Source organism: Bufo gargarizans, chromosome 5 (genome assembly GCF_014858855.1).
Source record: "Bufo gargarizans isolate SCDJY-AF-19 chromosome 5, ASM1485885v1, whole genome shotgun sequence".
Classification (NCBI taxonomy): domain Eukaryota; kingdom Metazoa; phylum Chordata; class Amphibia; order Anura; family Bufonidae; genus Bufo; species Bufo gargarizans.
In genome coordinates this window covers 273320566-273340936 of record NC_058084.1, presented here as the reverse complement: position 1 = coordinate 273340936, position 20371 = coordinate 273320566, and the positions used below count along the sequence as shown (strand labels likewise).

General features: G+C 40.3%; 1 protein-coding gene across 2 annotated transcripts in view; it reads left to right on the top strand.

Moving 5' to 3' along the window:
* The window catches only part of LOC122939661 (dynein axonemal heavy chain 5-like), a 337492-nt gene that overhangs the window by 169998 nt on the left and 147123 nt on the right, over window positions 1–20371 (top strand). For both annotated transcript variants that reach the window (XM_044295816.1, XM_044295814.1), the window contains exons 37-42: window positions 748–1014; window positions 2025–2153; window positions 2695–2910; window positions 3360–3506; window positions 4766–4938; window positions 6920–7098. In XM_044295816.1, coding sequence (XP_044151751.1) covers window positions 748–1014; window positions 2025–2153; window positions 2695–2910; window positions 3360–3506; window positions 4766–4938; window positions 6920–7098 — 1111 coding nt within the window. The remainder of the gene's footprint in view (window positions 1–747; window positions 1015–2024; window positions 2154–2694; window positions 2911–3359; window positions 3507–4765; window positions 4939–6919; window positions 7099–20371) is intronic.

Here is a 20371-nt window from a genome sequence, read left to right as displayed (position 1 = left end):
TACTGCATCTATAATACATTTGTATGAGCAGATGTTAAAACCTGAGAAATAGGATGGCCTTTTATGAAAATATACTAATGGATCATATGTCTTACCTTACCTACCCAATATTCATACTATTAAGAGTAAGAGAATCTATGTAGTAATATGAATATTTAGTCATATTCTATAAATGTACTGAATTAATCATAGGAGAGGTTGTGCCTTGAACAGCAAAGGGAGCAGATTCTGACATCCATGTCATTGATCATGATTGATTGTTTTCTAATTTGTGATTCAAGCAGTGTCCTGTGTGAGCAGTGTGCCTTTTGGTACAGCCTTTGCTTTTCTCTTCAAAGCTTGTGAATGTACAGTAGTTGCATCTTGAACCTTTGTAATATAATAATTCTTTTTTGCAATGGATTTGTAATGCTATACATGGGAAAGCTGCAACTGAAATCGGTGTCGGACTGGGGTTCCTTGGGCCCGCCGGAGGAAACTCTTCTTGGGGGCCCAACCTGTATCATCTATAGAGTCCAGCAAGTTTTAATCTTAGGGGTGCAGTAAAAACGATGTGGAAATACATATAGAAGGCGGAGGCGTTACTCATTGCTGCCACTCATGTTCTAATAGTCATTTTCTTGGCACAATGTGTTTGTGTTTAATCATCCTGCTGCTTTAATTATCTGTCCATCAGTATATTATCTGCTAATTTTACAGGTGACATCACCCTGAAAAGGCACTGACATTGTCACTTAATTTTCTCAGGAAGCCAAGAGGTTCCAGAACATTGATAAATCTTGGCAGAAGATCATGCAGAGGGCTCATGAGACCCCCAACATAGTTCAGTGCTGTGTTGGTGATGAAACATTGGCACAATTGTTACCACATTTATTGGAACAGCTGGAGATGTGTCAGAAATCCCTTACTGGATACCTGGAAAAGAAACGCTTAGTATTCCCACGGTTTTTCTTTGTTTCTGATCCTGCCCTTCTGGAGATACTTGGACAAGCATCGGATTCACATACTATTCAGGTACAGGAAGTAGTTCATGCTGTATTAGTAATTGCCAGAACCTGCTCTTTGAACCATGTGACAAACACAATTTCCTTTTTTTCTGAAATGCTTGAAAGAAAATATGGTTTCATTCAATAAAGATAAAGGAGATGGATCATTTTAAAAGCACACAAGTAGGAATCAACTAGGAATATTACTGTAAATCATAAAAAGATAATTGTGAACAATTTTAACCTATCTGACATCCCTCAGTGGGTTAGTCTTTCCAAGAGTTCATGGTTTAAATAATGTATTGCTTGCACTGATGAATTACAATGCTGGCGGTCTGTCCCTGAGGGACACAACCCACAACCACTGGAATACTCACTGCTCCTGCCACACTGTATGGGAGGTCCATGACCACCAGCATCTTTCTTCTCCCTCTTGGTGGGCTCGGCCACAGGAGTTTGTATAGTCCTGCCTGGTCCACTCTGTAGGCCTCTCTACCTCCATAGGGTGTGCTTGCTCTCTGTATATTTCCTAAAGGGTCAGCGTGTGCAGTTTAATCAGTCCCCAGATAATGAACACCCTCTCCGGATTATATAAGTTACCTTCCCCTTAAGTGCCTGAGCAATAGGTTCTTAGGGGTTAAAGGAGCAGCTCTACGTAAAATCTGGTCAGTGACACAGTGGCTCCATATATGTAAGTGCATTAAATAACGCCTGCCATGTTTTCAATTACATTAAAGTCATTGATGTGGATGCTAATATCTATTTTGAAAGAAAACTATTGCCTCAATAGTGAAATCAATAGTAATACACTCTATATTATGGTTGTTTAACCCCAACATAATACATTTTAGTTGACTCTAAGCATGCCTGCACCCAGCAAACCAGAATAAGGATTAATGTGATGGAAGTGAACATCTAAATACCTTCTAGGACTCGCTGTGTCAATATATCTTTGATCTCCAACTAAAATTCTCATAGTGTCTGATACTATCCCGCTTTGAAACCATTGATTTGTTTATGTATTTTTTGAATTTCCAGGCTCATCTTCTGAGTTTGTTTGACAATGTCAACAGAGTTGGTTTTCATGAGAAGAACTATGATCAGATTTTGTATTTTGAATCCCAAGAAGGAGAAAGAGTAAACTTGATTGAACCTGTGAATGCTCAGGTATGGCTTACTACAACATAGCAGGGTAGTATCCATTAGAAAATTATGCTGTTACTGTCAGTGCTGAAAGTATTTTTTTTATTACATGTCAGAACACATAATTTCATATACGTTCATGAAAACATTTTGTGGATCAATTGTTTACTATTCATATTTTGTATAGAGATAGGGGTTATATCTAGTGTACTCAGAAAAGCATAGATTTGAGGTAATAAAGGTGAATTTCTTTACCGGGTAATCCAAAAGCTGAGTTTGCATAATTTTTTTACAGTGGTTTTCCATAATAAAACTGCAATGTTTTGCCTCAATTTCAGGAAACCATGTCAAAAACCGACCACGGCTGTGACTTGTCTCAATGTGTAAACCTACACTTAAACAAGTATTAATGCACACAGCCTGAGCACATGATCAGATATTGCATTTCTTTTTGTTATACAGGGACAGAGTAACATATGTAAATTAAGAGATTATTTTGGATGTGTTGGAACTGTAGGTACAATATTAGTGTTTATTGTTGACTTGTGTAAAAATATGTGCTTAGGGAAATGTGGAGACGTGGCTTGGGCTTCTCCTGAATGGAGTAAAGAAGACGCTGCACACTATAATCAGACAATCATCTATAGCCATCAGTGACTCTGGCTTCAAGCTGTATGACTTCCAGGCCATGTACCCAGCACAGATTGGTCTTCTTGGAATTCAGATGATCTGGACAAGGGATGCGGAAGACGCCTTAAATATTTCTAAGACTGATAAAAAGGTGATATCTTGTTACTACAAGGTTACAATTTGCTATAAGATGAAATATAAAAATGTACAATTCCATAAACAATATTCTTAAAAATATGGTCTTTTTTAAAAAACTATAGGGGTTGCCCATCCATGATAACACCTTTTGAAAGGAAACCAGTATGGTGATCAGATTATTGTTGTGGGTCCAGCTTTTAAATCCCTGCAAAGAAATGTGTGCCACCCATATATATCTCCTACAGGGGAAATGTATTCTAATGAATGCCATACATGTAATCTGTGGATGGGTTGGGTCCACCAGGAACAGCTGATACTTAGCAGTTTTCTGTTCTTGGTCATACAGTGGAGTCCTCAGTTGGGAACCCTACTCTATATTGTCTGTGCCCAAACAGGTAATATAGAAAGGGGTTGTCGTAATGAGACAACTATTTTTGAACACCTATTTTCTCTTCGGTAAAGGTTATGCAGACAACAAATCAGAAATTCCTTGATCTCCTGAATGATTTGATTGACATGACCACAAAGGATTTGACCAAGATGGAGAGAACCAAGTATGAGACTCTGATCACCATTCATGTTCACCAGAAGGATATCTTTGATGACTTGGTAAGCTGAATTTTTTAGTCACTGAAGTTAATATCGTAAAGCGTACCTATCATTTCCGACCACAGTGCACCATGCATTTTTCCATCTGCACACTCCATCTGTAATTTTTACATGAGTTTTCCTCCATACAGTAACTGTGATATTCTTATTTTTGAGCACTACACCACAGCCCATAGTTCTGTATATGCTACTAATGAACTAATGCCAGATTCTAGTGATTTTTCAGAGCTCTCCACATTCTCTCAGACTACCATGAAAAGTAGCACTATGTTTCCCCTCCTCTTGGTACTATAAAGGTGTCATACAGAGGATTTAATCCAGTGTTTGCCACCTACTGCCACAGGCCCTGTAAACGTTGTGTACCCTGGCGCCATAGTAAAGAAATAATCATGGCCAGCTCGAATGCAGAGGTCTGGGGCATGGAAGAGCGTGACATTCCAACACATGCAAACGGATGAAAAAAATTCCTTCCAGCTTTCGGGTAAAACAATGGAATCCTTTAATGAAGAATAGTCATAAAATCCAGGCATGCCAAACACATAGGGGTGGGTCATTTATGACTAAATGTACGCCATCTTTTGGTGTATATTTGGTGCAGATTTGCAACTTCCTACATGCCACACCATTTCAAAAAAAAAGGGGCAGGGAATAGGGCGGGTCAGCAGGTGGGTCTTATTTATAATTTTCTAAGACAGTTTTTGGCATAGAAAATTACTATAATCTACTCCAGCAAGGGAACTGGCACAGATTTAAGTTTGGTGTACGCCGGTGGTTCATACGCCGAAGTTACGTAGAGGCCTGCAAACTGTACATACCGGTTACTTTGGCGCATCCACCACTGGCGAAGGGTATTAAGATCGGCGTCTAAATTGCCAGTCTCAATAAATGACCCCAATAGTGCACAAAAAAATGCACTGTTAGTTGTAGCTAGCAGGAGATGCATTTTTGGTGCACTATTTGTTTGGCATACCTGGATTTTATGCCTATTCTTCAATGAAGCATTCCATTGTTTTATCCAGAGGCTGGAATTAACTTTTTTTTATCAGTTTTCTCTGACTCTATAGTAGGTATAGATAATAGGTATGCCACTGATCTAATTAGATTAAGCCGTTACATTGCTACTATGAATGAAGGTGTGGGTGACTGGGTAGATGAGTTAATTTTCAAAAATGGAGACATACTAGTGATATAATTTCCCATTCTCAATTGGTGTAAAATGCAAGCTGAAAATCAGAAATAATAAATATATTTAATTTCAGGTCCGCATGAACATTAGGTCTGCTTCAGACTTTGAGTGGCAAAAACAATCTAGATTTTATTTCATTGAAGATATAGACAAATGTATAATCCAGATTACAGATGTTGAATTCAGCTATTGCAATGAATACTTGGGCTGCACAGACAGGCTGGTCATCACCCCTCTCACTGACAGGTAAACTGTACTTGGCATGAGCTGGGAAGTCAGAGAAATGTTATATACATAATCAACTGCAACACATTGGGGCAGATTTCCTAATATGTTTTAAGTTTATGTGGTTTAGAACTAGGCTAGATGTGCCAACGTTATCAACAGGCTCATGCTTTATGATAAATTTGACGCGTCTTTTAGAGACTTTTGACTAACTTTTTTCTACCTCTTGGTTGTCTTAATTTAGCTTTTGCCATATTTTTATAATCCTTTTATACATAAAAGGTATGAAAAACTGACCTATCTGGTTCTACTAGCAATACAGAATAAACAAAATCTGTTATAGTACTTACTTTAATAAGAAAACATGAGACACATGTAGCTGAATATGAAAAATATGCATAATTAATGCACAACAACATTTATGCGAACTGATATTTTAAACCATTTTGTGCATCAAAATAATGGTGCAATGTGGCAACTTTTTAAGCCATTCCTCTTTCAGATAAGATACACCACATTGTCTAGTAAGGCGCAAAAAGTGTATAAAACACTTACAGGGGTAATCCTGGAATTGATATTGATGGCCTATTCTCAGGTGAACGCCCTGGCCTCCTGGCAGTGCCGTACATCATATAGTGGTTGTGCTTGATATTGCAGCTCAGCCCCATTGATTTGAATGAGACTGAGCTGCAACTAGGCCATGTAACCAATTTATGGGGATGTCATTGGACTAGAAAGAGGTCTGAGCACTCATGGAGCGCCACAGCCTCTTGTAACAGTTAATATTCCTGACCTGTCCTGAGGATAGCTTATCAATATGAATTCCTGTAAAACCCCTTTAATGAATGTGACACATGACATGTGTGCCAGAATTCTGACAGATTTTGATAAATAAATCTGCCCCAATATGTTTATTTTAAGCATATCTTGTGTTATCTTGTATGTATCTACGTGTACCTCTGAACTGAAGGATTCAAATAATTCCCTGTAATGGTGTACACATGACTCCTAACGTTTGAAAAGTGTAAGGGGGCACAATATCAGCTAGGCACACTGTGGCAAACTTTTTTTTTTTACACTAAGCCATGCTTCTAACTCCTCCCAGTTCGAATCCATGCATGCCCATTCCCACCCAGCCCAGTCCCCTTTGTGCCCTCTTAGTGCCCCTTTACAGAAAAGGCTCCCTTAGTGTCCCTTCACAGTAGTTATTCCCCCTTAGTGTCTCCAAACATAAGAATTCTCCTTTTGTGCCCCCACACAGTAGTTATTCCCCTTTAGTGCCACCTTCACAGTAGTGATGCTCCCTTAGCACCCAATTCACAGAAGTTATTCCCCTTTAGTACCCCCACACAGTAGTTTTGACTCCTTAGTATCCCCAGACAGTAGTTATGCTTCCTTATTGCCCCCAGACAGTAGGATAGGGAGAATGGGGAGCTAGTATTCTGCATGTCTCCCCCCCAAAGTTAATGGAGTGGCAGGTCGGGCATGCACACTTTTACTGCAATCATCTCTATGGGACTGCCAGAAATAGCCGAGCGTTTGTACTCTGCCATCTCCAGCAGGCCCATAGGGGTGGATGGAGCACTAATACACATGGTTGACCTGCCACCCCATTCATTTCAGGGGGCCTTGCCGGATACTGGGTCCTCGTTCGTGTGATTGGTAGAGATCCCAGCGGTTGGACTCCCACAAATCAAATAGTTAGCCCTGTCTTGTGGTTAGGGCATAACTTGTTATAACTGGAATCTGATTTAATCTCAAGACGAACTGAAGAGAAAGAAAACTTTGTGAAGTGCTGTTTATTTGCATATTGGAAAGAATTGATTTTTGTGACCACGTTCATTGGTTCTTGAAAGAGGAAGTAGATAATTTTATTTAAAAAAACTATACTTTTTCCAAGAAAGCTAACAAAGTAATTTAGCTGATATTCTGTAATTTACTGAAATTGCATTTTAGATAATAGTTTTCAATAACATATTTCTGCTTATATGTCATTCTACAGATGCTACATTACCCTCTCTCAAGCTCTGGGGATGAGCATGGGTGGTGCACCAGCAGGACCTGCTGGCACCGGAAAGACTGAAACTACTAAAGATATGGGCAAGTGTCTTGGGAAGTATGTGGTCGTTTTCAACTGCTCTGATCAGATGGACTACCGAGGGCTGGGTCGTATCTACAAAGGTATATTTCAATTTACATCATAGTATGCAACAGGTCACAAGCATGTAAAAATGTGTTACGTTACCATTCTGCCGATAATCTGTCATTGACAAACTACATCTGGTTTTAGTTTCCATAGCACATTTTTGCTTTGTTCTATATAATCAACTTATCCCCTATCCACAGGATAGGAGATCAGTTTCTGATTGGTGAGGATTCGCCTACTGGGTCCCTCCGCTGTTCACGAGAATGGATGCCTGTGTTCCCACATTTGAATTGAGTGAAGAAAATGTATGCTTGTCTGCTGCTCCATTAAGCTGTATAGCACTTGCCTATCTCTGGCAGTCTTATAGAGCTGAATTGAGCGCCAACAACTCTCCATTCAAATGAGGGAACACAAGCCCCATTCTCATGATGGTGGAGGCCCATCAGACACTTATCCCTATTCTGTGGATACGGAATGAGTTTTTGTAATGGGACAAACACTCTAAGTTACAGTTGGAAGAAAGCTGGAGCACAAATCATGCATTCTGCTATTACAGTTTGTAAATGCACATTGAACTTGTATGTAGCTCCATCCGTGTTGTCACCAGTAGATGGCAGTACAGAACAGGTCTAATCATTAAATTGCTAGTCAGATAGGTTAAACTGATTTAATTATGTAAATTAAATGTTTTTTTGCCAAATATATAAATTAATGGTGCATTTCATTTGAATACATTTACATTACTAAATGAAAGATAATTATAAAGTTTGTACGGCTGATGTCTATTATAAAGTTATGTTAACGAAATTGGAAGTAGGTGTAAACATGCAACATACGGACTTTACATAAGGGAATTTACTGTATTTATCTTATGTACTAGTCTTAAATTGCCACTACAGATTAAAAAAAATTACTGAAAAATCAGCAAGTAGACAAACTATCTGAATACAAAAAGGTCAAACATGGTAGATTTGATCAGAGCAGATTTATTTAAAAGTTGGCTCTGCTCTTTCTACCTTCTCAGCATTGTCCTCCAAATCGTATAATTGTGGCCATAAAACTTTCATAGCCTTTCGTAGTTCAGGCATCATGCTAACTGGACACCGTCAAACCCAAAGCAGAATTAAAAGTATCTTAAATGTGAACGATTCTGTCATTTTGTTTGAATTTGGTTGCACTAGTGCCAGAATGCTCCATTGTTTTCCCCAGTAGTGGGAATGAATTCCAGCCTAAGTAACAAGTACAACCTTTCATTTCGGAACATTTTTTTCCTTTGTGCCACAGCTGGAATATATTTTTACTTTTTAAAGAAAAAAAGTAATGTTTCTCAAATAAAAAGAAATGTGGATAAAAATGTTAAAGGTGACTTATTTTAATGGGGTTTTTGATTGAAAATGCAGTACCTTCTATACAGTTATTTAAATACATTGGGAAATAGGTCTACACAATAGCCCAGCTATGGGTAGCCTACTGTGCAGGTATAAAAGGTCATATCTGTTATTTGCCATTGATTCACAATTAAGTGTTCCTATAGAACATAAAAAAGAATGACAGGTAATGGGTATACATTGTGAGTTGGGGCATAGGGCATAGCTTGGGCTTCCCTACCCTCAGTGCTTTGTGGGAAGGAGCAGGGGTGCACCTGCATTTCTGCTTCCCGAGGTGAAAATTGAATCGGCTACTGTTAAAGACATTACATACAACGCTACAAAACCTACAGAGTAATTACCACATACCTTTTACATCCAGTGATGTCTCCTCTGATGTAGATGTTCTCTTTCCTCATCTTCTCCATTAAAGCCAAACCGCCATGATGATCTTTCAGCTATCTCTTGTCTCTGCAGAGTTTGACAAACAGACATCTTAGTTTCCTGTTTTTTCCATCATCCTCCCACTTTCTGAACACCCTATCCTGCCACCCCCAATAATGTGTCCGCTGTGCTCCCCAATAATATACTGCAGAAACAGTCCCCCTGAAAATACTAGTACCAACCAGATAGTGCCCCTTAAATAATTATTGGCACACAGTGGCCTAAAAAATAATTGCGCCTAGCAAATAGCGCCCCAACACTAATAGTGGCATAAACACAGGGGGGCATTTATGAAGACCGTCGATTTAGACGCTGGTCTTCGTCCCTCTTGCGCTGGCGGTTTATCCGCCTAAGTTATGTAGAGGCACCGGCCTCTACATAACTTAGGCAGACTTTACACTTCTCTAAATCTACGCCAGCTCCTTGCTGGTGTACATGTAGACCATTTTCTAAGCCTAAAACAGGCGTATACATTTTTTTTTAGACCTGGCGTGAGCATCGGAAAAGAGGAAAAAGAGTCAAAAAGTGAGGTATGTCTGTTCGTAAATGACCCCCATAGTGCTCCCCAAAAAATAACTGTGCCAAGGTGCCCCGACAGTAGTGCTCCCCAAAGTCCCAACAGTGGTAATAATTCTCTGCCAGAGTGTACTTAGTGTTGACAGAGCCCTCAATAGTAATAATGCCCAATTGTACCCATACTAGTAATCATGTTCCCCATAGTCGTAGTAATAATTCTTCTTATAATGTGTTCCAGTACAAATATACCCCCTTATCATTTGTGCTGTTATAAAAAATACTTCCTTATAATGTACGCCAATACAAAAATGCGCCCATATGTGTGCCAGCGCAAAAAAGCCCCTCATAATGCGTTTCAGTGCAAAAAATACCCCCTTATAATTTGTGCCAGTACAAAAAATCCCCCTTCTGTGTGCCAGTACAAAAAATCCCCCCTCTTAGTGCCCCCAGTAGAGACAATGTCCCAATAGTGCTCCCCATAATGTGTTCCAGTACAAAAATATGCTCTGTTATGTGTGACAGTACAAAATGCCCTGATTTAATAGAAACAATGCCCCCATAGTACCCGATCCCCATAGTGGCCCAACCGCATGGAGTTTCCTGAGCTGTATGTTGCTCTGTTCGTGATCATTGCGCTGCTTGTATCAGCCTAGAGCCAGTAGCCTATCAGAGGCAAGAGCAGGGAGATATTGCTCCCGTGCCCCACCACAATATCTAACTGTATTACCTGAGGATGGCAATACCTAATTGTCGTGCGTCACTGGCAAGGAGGCAATTGCGCTGCAACCCCTATAGTTACCCCTATGATTGTAAGTAGTTAAATACAAGCATCTGCAATGCCAAGATGTTAAATACTTTCTTGAAGGGAGAAACAGTAGCATGAGGATTGTGTCACAGATTTTCCCAAACACTTGGTGAACGGGGTTTTCTAAGACTGAAACGGATTGTCCAACGGTTTTTAAAATTGGTAACAGTCAGAGAGAAATTTAAATCAGCTCAGCGCCATGCAGGAAATTTAAATCAGCTCACCCCCATGCAGGTATGGTGCACGCAATTAGAACTGGCAACCCAGAACAGGGCAGAAAAAACGTGGATGGATCTGGCACTCCGATAAAAACCAATTCCTTTATTGCTTATGTGTTTCGAGCATGCAAACCCTTCCTTATAGCACTCAAGATATAGAACATTATTCAAAAAAATATATACTAACAGGCATGCTGGAAAAGCAGTAACTCAGAAACCCTGGTGTGGATAGAATAGGAGCTGGAATGGAGACATCTTAATGAATAAATAAATAATATAACATGCCAAGCCAAGTACAGACACATGTTGCAGAATGTACATTTGCAAGGAAGGCAAAATGCAATGTGAATACGGTCATCAATATAGGTATGACAAATCGGTCTTAAAGGGGTTCTCCGGGAAGGAAGAAAATTAAAATACTTAAATATTACTTCATTATAAATATATTTGTTTATATTCGATTCGCTATAACGTTTTATCTGGGGAACAATCATTAGGAGAAACAAAATGGCCGCTGTCCTATTAGTACACACAAAACCTGTCCTAATCACATAGGAGGACAAGTTACTTCACAACACTTTGCTAAAGAGCTGCCTAATCCTCCTCGCTGCTCTGCTTGTCAGGGATTATGATCCTGAATACAGTTTAATATGGTCATCAGCTGAATCTCTGTAGGAATAGAGTTCATGAGCAGCAGCCCCACATTACCACTGTCCTGTCCATCCTCTCTGTACTTCATGTTTCCTCATGAACTCCATTCCTACAGCGATTCTGCTGAAGATCTTCTCATCTGTATTCAGGATCATAATCCCTGACAAGTAGGAGAGGAGGAAGAGAGGAGGCAGCTCTTTATCTCGGAGTTGTGAAGTAACTTGTCCTGCTGTGTGATTAGGACATGTTTTGTGTGTACTAATAGGACAACGGCCGTTTTTGTTTCTCTTTATGATTGCTCCCTAGACAAAATGAGCCATTATGACTAATGAAAGGTATTTGGGAATATATTTATAATAAAGTGATATTTACATATTTTCATTTTCTTAATTCCCGGAGAAGTCCTTTAAGGTTAATTCCATAAGGAAACCTGCTCCCCATGGTGAGGACCCAGAACGCCTCATGCCTTAGTAGGGCTTGTCTCCAATTACTTTTTTGGGGGTGGTTAACCCTTCTGTGTGATGCCTTGGTGGCTGTTCACACAATGTGCAGCTGCACTTGACAGCTGACAAATCTGCAGCCATTCTTGAGGATATTTTTAATTTGTGGATCATTATCCAAGATGGGTAAATATTTTTTGAGGACAGGAACAATCTGACCGTATTCTAAAAAAATACGTATTCGTATTCTAAAAAAATAACTTTTCCAGCATGCCTGTTAGTATATATTTTTTCTATGTCTTCTATGCTATGAGGAAGGGCTCGCGTGCCCAAAACGCATAAGTAACAGGGGTTTTAACATTTTTCAATAAAATAATTTATTTTTATCTGAGTGCCAGATCCATCCACAGTTTTCTAAGTTTTTAAAATTCTCAGGGGAGCAGACAGGCTTTTAAAATAAGAAAAAAGCTTAAAGAGTTTGTCTCACTTCATCAAGTGGCATTTATCATGTAGAGAAAGTTACCGTAATAAAAGGCACTTACTAATGTATTGTTAGCCATATTGCCTCCTTTGCTGGCTTGATTGATTAATTTTTTAATCGCAGTATACACTACTTGTTTCCATGGTTAGGACCACCCTGCAATCCAACAATGGTGGCCGTACTTGCACAATATAGGAAAGAGCGCCTATGCGCTCTCTAAAGGTCCCGGCCACCAGAGAGGCTGGCTTTTTTTTTTCTATAGTGAGTAAGCAGGACCACCACTGATGGATTATATGGTGATTTTAACCATGGAAAAATGAAAAAAAATGAATCCAGCCAGCAAAGGAAGCAATATGGACAATCACAACACATTAGTAAGTGCCTTGTATTAACTTTCTCTACATGATAAAAGCCATTTATTGAAGTGACACAACCCATTTAAAGTTGGTTTGTTAGGCGATGGCTACATGACGACATGTGTCCTGCTATACATAGGGCACAACTACACTGCAACATGTGTCGCGCAACAAATTTGATAAAGATAGTCTATAGTGTCGCTCTGCGACATACTGCGACACGACAGTAGCAGGAAAATCCATTTCAAATTTCATCATGGCGCATGTCACAGTGCGACACCATAGACTATCATTATAAAAATTGTCGTGCGATAAAATGTTGCGCAACAAATGTCGTCATGTAGCCCTAGCCTTAGGCTACTTTTACACTAGTGTTAACTCCTTAGTAACCACCCATACGTGTTTTTACGGCAGTCACTAAGGGGCCTTGGGCTGGAGCGCCGCCTTTTTACATCAGCCCAAGTTAGCGATAAAATCAAGCGCTGTAGTTCCGTGCCCGCAGCTACCGGAGGTAGCTGAGGGCTCGGGACAGTGATCAGAGACCGTGACAAGTGGTCTCTGATCACGTGATCGCCGTGATGCACTTTATCACGGCGATCACAAAAAATGCCGGCAGCGGAGCTGCCCGCCCTAAACTTTCTCCCTCCTCTCATGTAAGAGAGGAGGGAGAAAGTCTCCGGTGCAGCAATAAGGTCCCCCAGCACTTTTGGCCCTAAGCTGGACCCCGATCCTCACCCCCCACCCACCCTTACCCTCAAGAAAGATGGCGGCGGCGGCCCGACGCATGCGCAGACTGAAAGCCGGCCGCCGGCGCTCACCGCTGCTCTCAGTATGGTCTCTCTCCTCAGGAGAGGAGAGAGAAGTTCAAATTATGCCCTGATCGGGTCCTCCAGCCCCCCGATCGGGGCAATATGACCCCCAGATGTGTTAAATAAAGTTATTAGGGGTGCCCCCCCACATCTAAATAAAAAAATATATAGTGCGTTTTTTTGTAAGTGCAGCCAAAATAAAGTAAAGATGTGGAAATATAGTTCTGATAAAAATATTGAATAGTATTTATGTATGTGAAATATTGCAGTTAAAGTTTTTTACAAATTTTCATAAACTTTCACTTTTTTAATAAAGATACACATATTTTATCGGTAGAATTTTACCACCTAAGTAAAGTACAATATGTGACAAGAAAACAATGTCAGAATTACTTTGATGTGCAAAACCGTTACCAAGTTATTCTAAGCTAAAATGACACGTCAGATTTCCAAAATTTGGCTTGGTCATTAAGGCCCAAACAGGCTTGGTCACTAAGGGGTTAAAGTTTTAAATAACACAGTGGGAGATAGGATGTCTGTTTTGACAGACTATCTAGTAGCTCATGCTTCAAATTTGTAGGCATTCAACACATTCCCCAACCGAGAAGAGGGGGGGGATTGGGAATATCTTTCGTTCAAGCCATTTTTCCAATAAAGAAATAGCCGTCTAATCCGAAAATCCCGTGTTCTTGAGGGGTTACCAGGGCCTTGACTTGTGATTTAGGTTAGGGGTCCACCCCTGATCCAATGAGGGATTAAAATCTGACCTTGGAGCGTTCTTATAATATGAGTATCCACGAACTGCTTAATGTCCCAAAATGTATCCCTCCTGTGGAATTCCATCTAGGGGCACTATCTGTCATGTAGTGTCGTCTGGATGTGTTCTGCATTTCTGTATGGTAGGGGACGGTACATTTATGGTATATGTAATAGATATGCTATTCATGTACATGGTCCCAATAAGTAAGCTTAACTATCCAGCTTGTTGATCAAGGGTTAATAATGGTCTGATCAATACAAGGGTTAATGAAACCTGTCCCAACTTTTCTAAAAGAAATAGGACTGAACAAGTAAACTCAGTACCTATAGATCCCCATAGCAACAATCCCGCCCCCTAGCGTACCTCACACCTAGAAGGGAGGGCCGGGCGGGCCAGGACAGCAGAGCACTGGCCTCTGGCCCTCCTTCGCTCCCTAGGGATTGTCGAGCGTCATCTAAGTGGATGGTACTCTGAGCATAAAAGGAGACAGAGTCCTTTAGTAAACTGCCACTGCTGTTTATAATAAAGAAACTCTGCCACTGCACAGATCGCTCCCTCATGAGCCATTGTATTATGGCGAAATGCGTTGGATGGTGCTTGTAGGCAGGAGAAGGGCCGAGTAGGTCAGGCCCGAGGTTCCAGCGGCTGGGGATCGCTCTTTTCAGGGCAAGTGCTCCGACTACAGCCAGTTAGCCTATTTCCCCACTCTAGACTAGAGTTTGAGGGTCAAAAATAATTAGGCATAGCTGAACAGCAAGTAGTGAGCATCTTACGCAATACTTACCTAAGAAGCAACCCCCACCGTTAACCGTCAAGTTCCAACTATGGCAAAAGACCACCGAAATCCTCTTCTCCTTTCAAGAAGTTATACGCACAGCAGTGCATTTGAAAGAAATTTTAGTAACACTGTCTCATTTATTTTAACGGGAACAATAAAAGTTACGTATTATTAGTTCTCATAAAGGTAAACTCAGTTTATTATCTAAAAATAGCGTTAAAGTTTTCCGGTATTGAGTTCTGTCATAGGAAAAAAACGCAGCAGTTTTGTCCTAATTTTGTCCTAATTTCCATTGACATCTATTAATGCCGGATCCGGTACCAAGTGTTCGGGAAATTGCCGCATTGACGCACACGCAGACCTTTAAAAATGTGGAAAAAATAAATACCAGATTCGTTTTTCCGGATGACACCGGAGAGACGGATACGGTGTTTCAATGCATTTGTCAGACGGATCCGCATCGGAACTGCCTGCCGGATTCTTCTAACGCTAGTGTGAAAGTACCCTTAGCCATGCTGATACTTGGAAACCTCTGCAGAGTATACATAGTCTATTCCAACCTGCATTTTAAGTGCACACTACAGTGGGAGCAGTCTCCGGTTTAAGTGACTGTAATACTGATAAATAATTCAGTGGCCACTGTCCCATTTAAATGCAGAATATAATATTCAAATGCTGGCACAGTAGATTGTTCCCAAAGCTGTGCACATATATTGGAAGTGATTAGCAGGCAGCACGGTTAAATAACTGCACTATGTAATTCAGGTGGCAGTTTGTGTATTTTCTGCTCCCTATTAAAAAATTCTGCAGAAATTTCACCGGTACCTGCTTGGATAGATCAGGTCTCCTCTGGTGCCATAGGGGTTAACAAATCACTGCAATCATTTGTTAATTCATTGCTTTCTGAATCTAAATGCAAGGAAAGTAGAATATGTCTGGATGTAAGTATTTAAACGCTGAATGGAAAAGCATTTCCACCTTCTAAGAGAAAGCCGAGAATGTCCAAGGTCATGTTATCATGAAAATGCATCCCCAAGAGAAGTCTGTGTAAGGAACATCTTGTATTATACTCTCCCCTACACAGACAAAATCTTGGTTAAATGTGATGGAGATAAGATTTGTCACACAGCACACAGTATGAATGTATTTGATAATCCTTAGAGTATTGCTTTGTCTAGATATATATTAACATATATATATATAAAAATAAAAGCTGGAATAAGTGTGCAGGATTGTACATCCTCGTCAAATTTCCAGTTCCCAGTATAAAATACCCTGATTTTATAGCAAGTAGAGGGTCACGTATGTCTGTCGAGGAGATTCTTTACTCTTTATTATTAATTATTTTGCCTCTTTTTTTCCATTACATTTGACGATATTGTCCACTGTAGTTTTGTTATATTATAGATATCTGCTATAAACCGTCAGGATAAGCATCTTAATGGATGCACCATACACTTAATACATACTCTTTAATCTAGTAATAATTTCCATGTTCTTACTGTATTTTACTGTTGTACCACCGTGGCCTTTCTTGGCTGAGGTGGCAGTATTCACAGTAATTGTTAACTACCGATAGGAGTGAATGGAGTTATGGAAACATCTGAGCTGTCAGAGCTCCACTGGGAAACAGTGTAGCACAGCAGGCTATGCTGGTTCCGTAACTCACCAAGTTACAGAAGCAGTGTAGTTTGCTGTGCTTCGCCATTTGTGTAGCTCCCATTCACTGCTGTAGGAGTTACAGAAACAGTGGAGCGGTAGCCATATCACAGTATTCAAGATAGCATGCCAGTGACGTATTTTTAGAAAAACGCTTGCTTTATTAGTACATTTCACCACCAGTGGTACATATTAATGCAACGTTTCGGGCCCAAATTTGGTGCCCTTCTTCAGGCTGGTGAAGATAAAGTGATACAACATCAGACAAAGATACATAATTAGGACGGGAGTTCATGATCGCAATAAGAAATGCATAATTACAATGAAATTGCATGGTTAGTTATCAGAGCCTATCTATTTTATAACCATGCAATTTCATTGTAATTATGCATTTCTTATTGCGATCATGAACTCCCGTCCTAATTATGTATCTTTGTCTGATGTTGTATCACTTTATATTCACCAGCCTGAAGAAGGGCACCAAATTTGGGCCCGAAACGTTGCACTAATACGTACCACTGGTGGTGAAATATACTAATAAAGCAAGCATTTTTCTAAAAATACATCATTGGCATGCTGTCTCGAATACTGTGATAAAGATACTCACTGATCCCCAAGGTGGAGGGATTTCAACTTGGAGACGTGCACCCGTTAAAGCCATAAACGGACAAGTGCTGCGGTTACAACCAAGCCTAGTGGAGTGGTAGCCAGTCATCCATTACAGTAACTCCACCTCCCCTGGCCTGTACTTACTTTGGTTACTCCCATCTCAGCAGTGAAAGACTGAGATGAGACAACCCCTTTAAGGATTATTTTTCCATTAAAGTAAAGGAAGAGATTTTAAGGCTACTTTCACACTCGCATTTTGGCTTTCTGTTTGTGAGATCCGTCATGGGCTCTCACAAACGGTCCAAAACTGATCAGTTTTGCCATATGCATTCTGATTGGAAAAAGATCCGCTCAGAATGCATCAGTTTGCCTCCGATCAGTCACCATTCCGCTCTGGAGGCAGACACCAAAACGCTGCTTGACGAAACTGAGCCAAACGGGCACAATAGAAAATTGATCTGTCCCCCATTGACTTTCAATGGCGTTCACAAAGGATTTGTCTTGGCTATGTTACAGATAATACAACCGTATCCGTTCATGACTGATGCATGCGGTTCTATTATTGTAACAGAAGTGTTTTTGCAGATCCATGACGGATCCGCAAAAAACGCTAGTGTGAAAGTAGCCTTACTTACACCTGTCTTTTTTGTAAATTCTTATTTAAGTTTTCATAAACAAAAGAAACAAGATAAACAGTAATTGTTCATTTGCAAGAGAGTGAGAAAGTACACAAGGGTACCACTGGAAAAGCATTATACATGTATGTTGCCCAATGTCTGTGCATGGCAGACAGAAGAGTTAGAAAACCGAATATCATGAAGCCTAAAGGAGGTTGCAGAAGAAGAAATAAGAATGAAAGAACAAACCAGAAGAAGCTGGGGGAAGGAATGAAATGGGAGAGGGAAAGAGAGGGGCAGGAGAGAAAAAAAATGTTTGTGGTGGATAAAAGAACTCCAGTTCTATGAGGCCAGCAAAGATTAGCACCAGGGGAGCCTTGAAATAGGATCCAATGTCGCCATGTATAATAAAACTTAGCGTGTGTGCCCCTTACCAATACGACGAGGTTCTCCATTCTCGTGACTTCCTGTATCTTACTAAACCAAAGAGCTATAGAAGGAGAAGAAGTCTGCTTCCACAAACAAGGGATACATGCCCTCGCAGCATTAACCAGATGCCGTACCACAGATTTCCTATAGATAGATAAAAGGATCTCACTATGGTGAGACAGAATGAAGAATGAGATCAAGAAAAAATATATGGAGTGGTTGGAGAAGGAAGGGATTTAGGGAAGGAAGAGAGAAATGGGTGAACGGAGAAGAAAGGGGAAGTAAAGGGATGGGGGGGGGGCACCGACTGGACAAGAATATGATAGACGGAAAGGAGCAGGTGTAGAGAAATAGGCAGCAACCCACTTGACCAAAACAGTCAGGCGGAACCCAATAGCACTTCGAGAACCGCGTGTAAATGAATAAAGGAAAAAGGAAGTGGTGTGGGGCACCAGATAATATATAATGATGCTCTCAATAGTCTTATTAGTGACTAATAGGTGGATCATACCTACACCGATATCAACTCCCACTGAAATATAAATGGGTAGAGTTACCCTCAATATGATCCACTTGATGTTAAAAGCAGCAATAAGATCCACTTGGTGATTAAAACATCAATAAGATATGTCATCAATCAGTAGTACTCACTTCACTGGGGAGGGGGTTGCAGGATAAACTCAAGACACCTGCAACCTACCCCTCCCTCGCCGAGGTAGCCTTGAGAATGGGTCACCCCCCTTTCTTATCGTGAGATAAACCGAAGGACTCCAGTATAAGTAAGGATGCTTTAATGAAAGAATAAGCTCAATGCGTTTCGGGGTACAATACACCCCTTTTTCAGGCGCACAAGTAATATGCACATAATTAAAACTCACATATTTATAGAGTCCATACTGGATTCTCCTGTGGCATGAGTTTATACATATATATATAAGTGTGTGTGTGTATATATATATATATATATATATACACATATGTGTATAGAGGTGTTTGATGCAGAGTTCTAGGTGCATATATATACGTACCCGGGTCCCTTGGTGTTGAAATTGAAAGGGATGAGGGATCTGATATGTCACTAAGTGACTGCGGTGACAGCCAAATTAGCAGAAGAGATAAAATTTACTAGCCTCAACCGAATGCCAAAAGGACCCTTGCTGCACCCGAAGGGAACATGGGATATCCCAAGATAGGGAACATCGGTGATGGGGAAGGAGTGAAGTCAGGTAGAGTGAAAATGGATGTTGCAGAGCAAGCTGTTCGACTCATAGTGGGATGAGTACGAGCCGCTAATTGTATATGAAGGCCCAGCCAAAGGGTGGCAGATAAAAGGGTTGGAAGGAAGGATTGTTTCACCACCCATTGTTTATGGGACTGGTGTTGACTCCAGTCTACCATCCTTAATAGAGGAGAAGCATGTTGATAGGAAATGAAACCAAGGCCTTCACGATGCTTGGATCTGAATAGAACCGAGCAAGGTATTAATGGGGATTTCCTTGCCCAAATAAACTGTGGATAGTACTTTGTGGAAAAATAGATGTGGAATATGAATAGGTAGTGCTTGAAAGAAGTATAACATTCTGGGGAGAACATTCATCGAAGAAGGGAAGAATAGTTTGTTGGGTAGAGATTGGAAAGAATTGGGGTTAAATGAATGCCCAAATATTTAAGGGAAGTTCTTGACCATTTGAAAGGGGAATTGTCAGATAATTCAGGGACCAACCTAGGTGGTAGTGTAATGTTTAGTGCTTCAGACTTTTGGAAGTTGATTTTAAAGTTAAATAATAGTAAGTACATTTTGAGTCCTTTCATATGATTAGGGAGGGAAAACTAAGAAAGAAAAGGAGATTATCCATTATGGGGGGAATCATGAATCTTAATTTCTACTATATCAGGATTAGCTCATATGTGTCTCAAAACGGGCTACAGGCAGAAGATGAAAATACATGGAGAAACGGAGCAACCTTGTCTTATTCCATATCAGGAAAGGAAAAGAGCGCAAACCATTCACCTTAACTGTGGCAGAAGGGGAAGAATATATGTTATGAATTTGAGTGAGCATCATCTCACCCAATCCAAATTGATGCAATATTTCGAAAATGAAGTCCCACTTAACTCTTTAGTGTCATTATGGTAACATGGAAAGTTTTGTGATCGTCGCCTTATAGATTAGGTTAATGGCTCTTGTGGTATTATCCTGTGTTTCTGTAAGTGGCATAAACCTGATCTGGTCAATATGAATCAGCTTTTGCATGTAGGTAGTCAGGTGAGGGGCCAAAAGGTTGGAGAACAATTTGAGGTCTGCATTTATGAGGGAGATGGGATGGTAATTCTGACATTGAAATAAATCTTTCAATTCTTGCCCATCT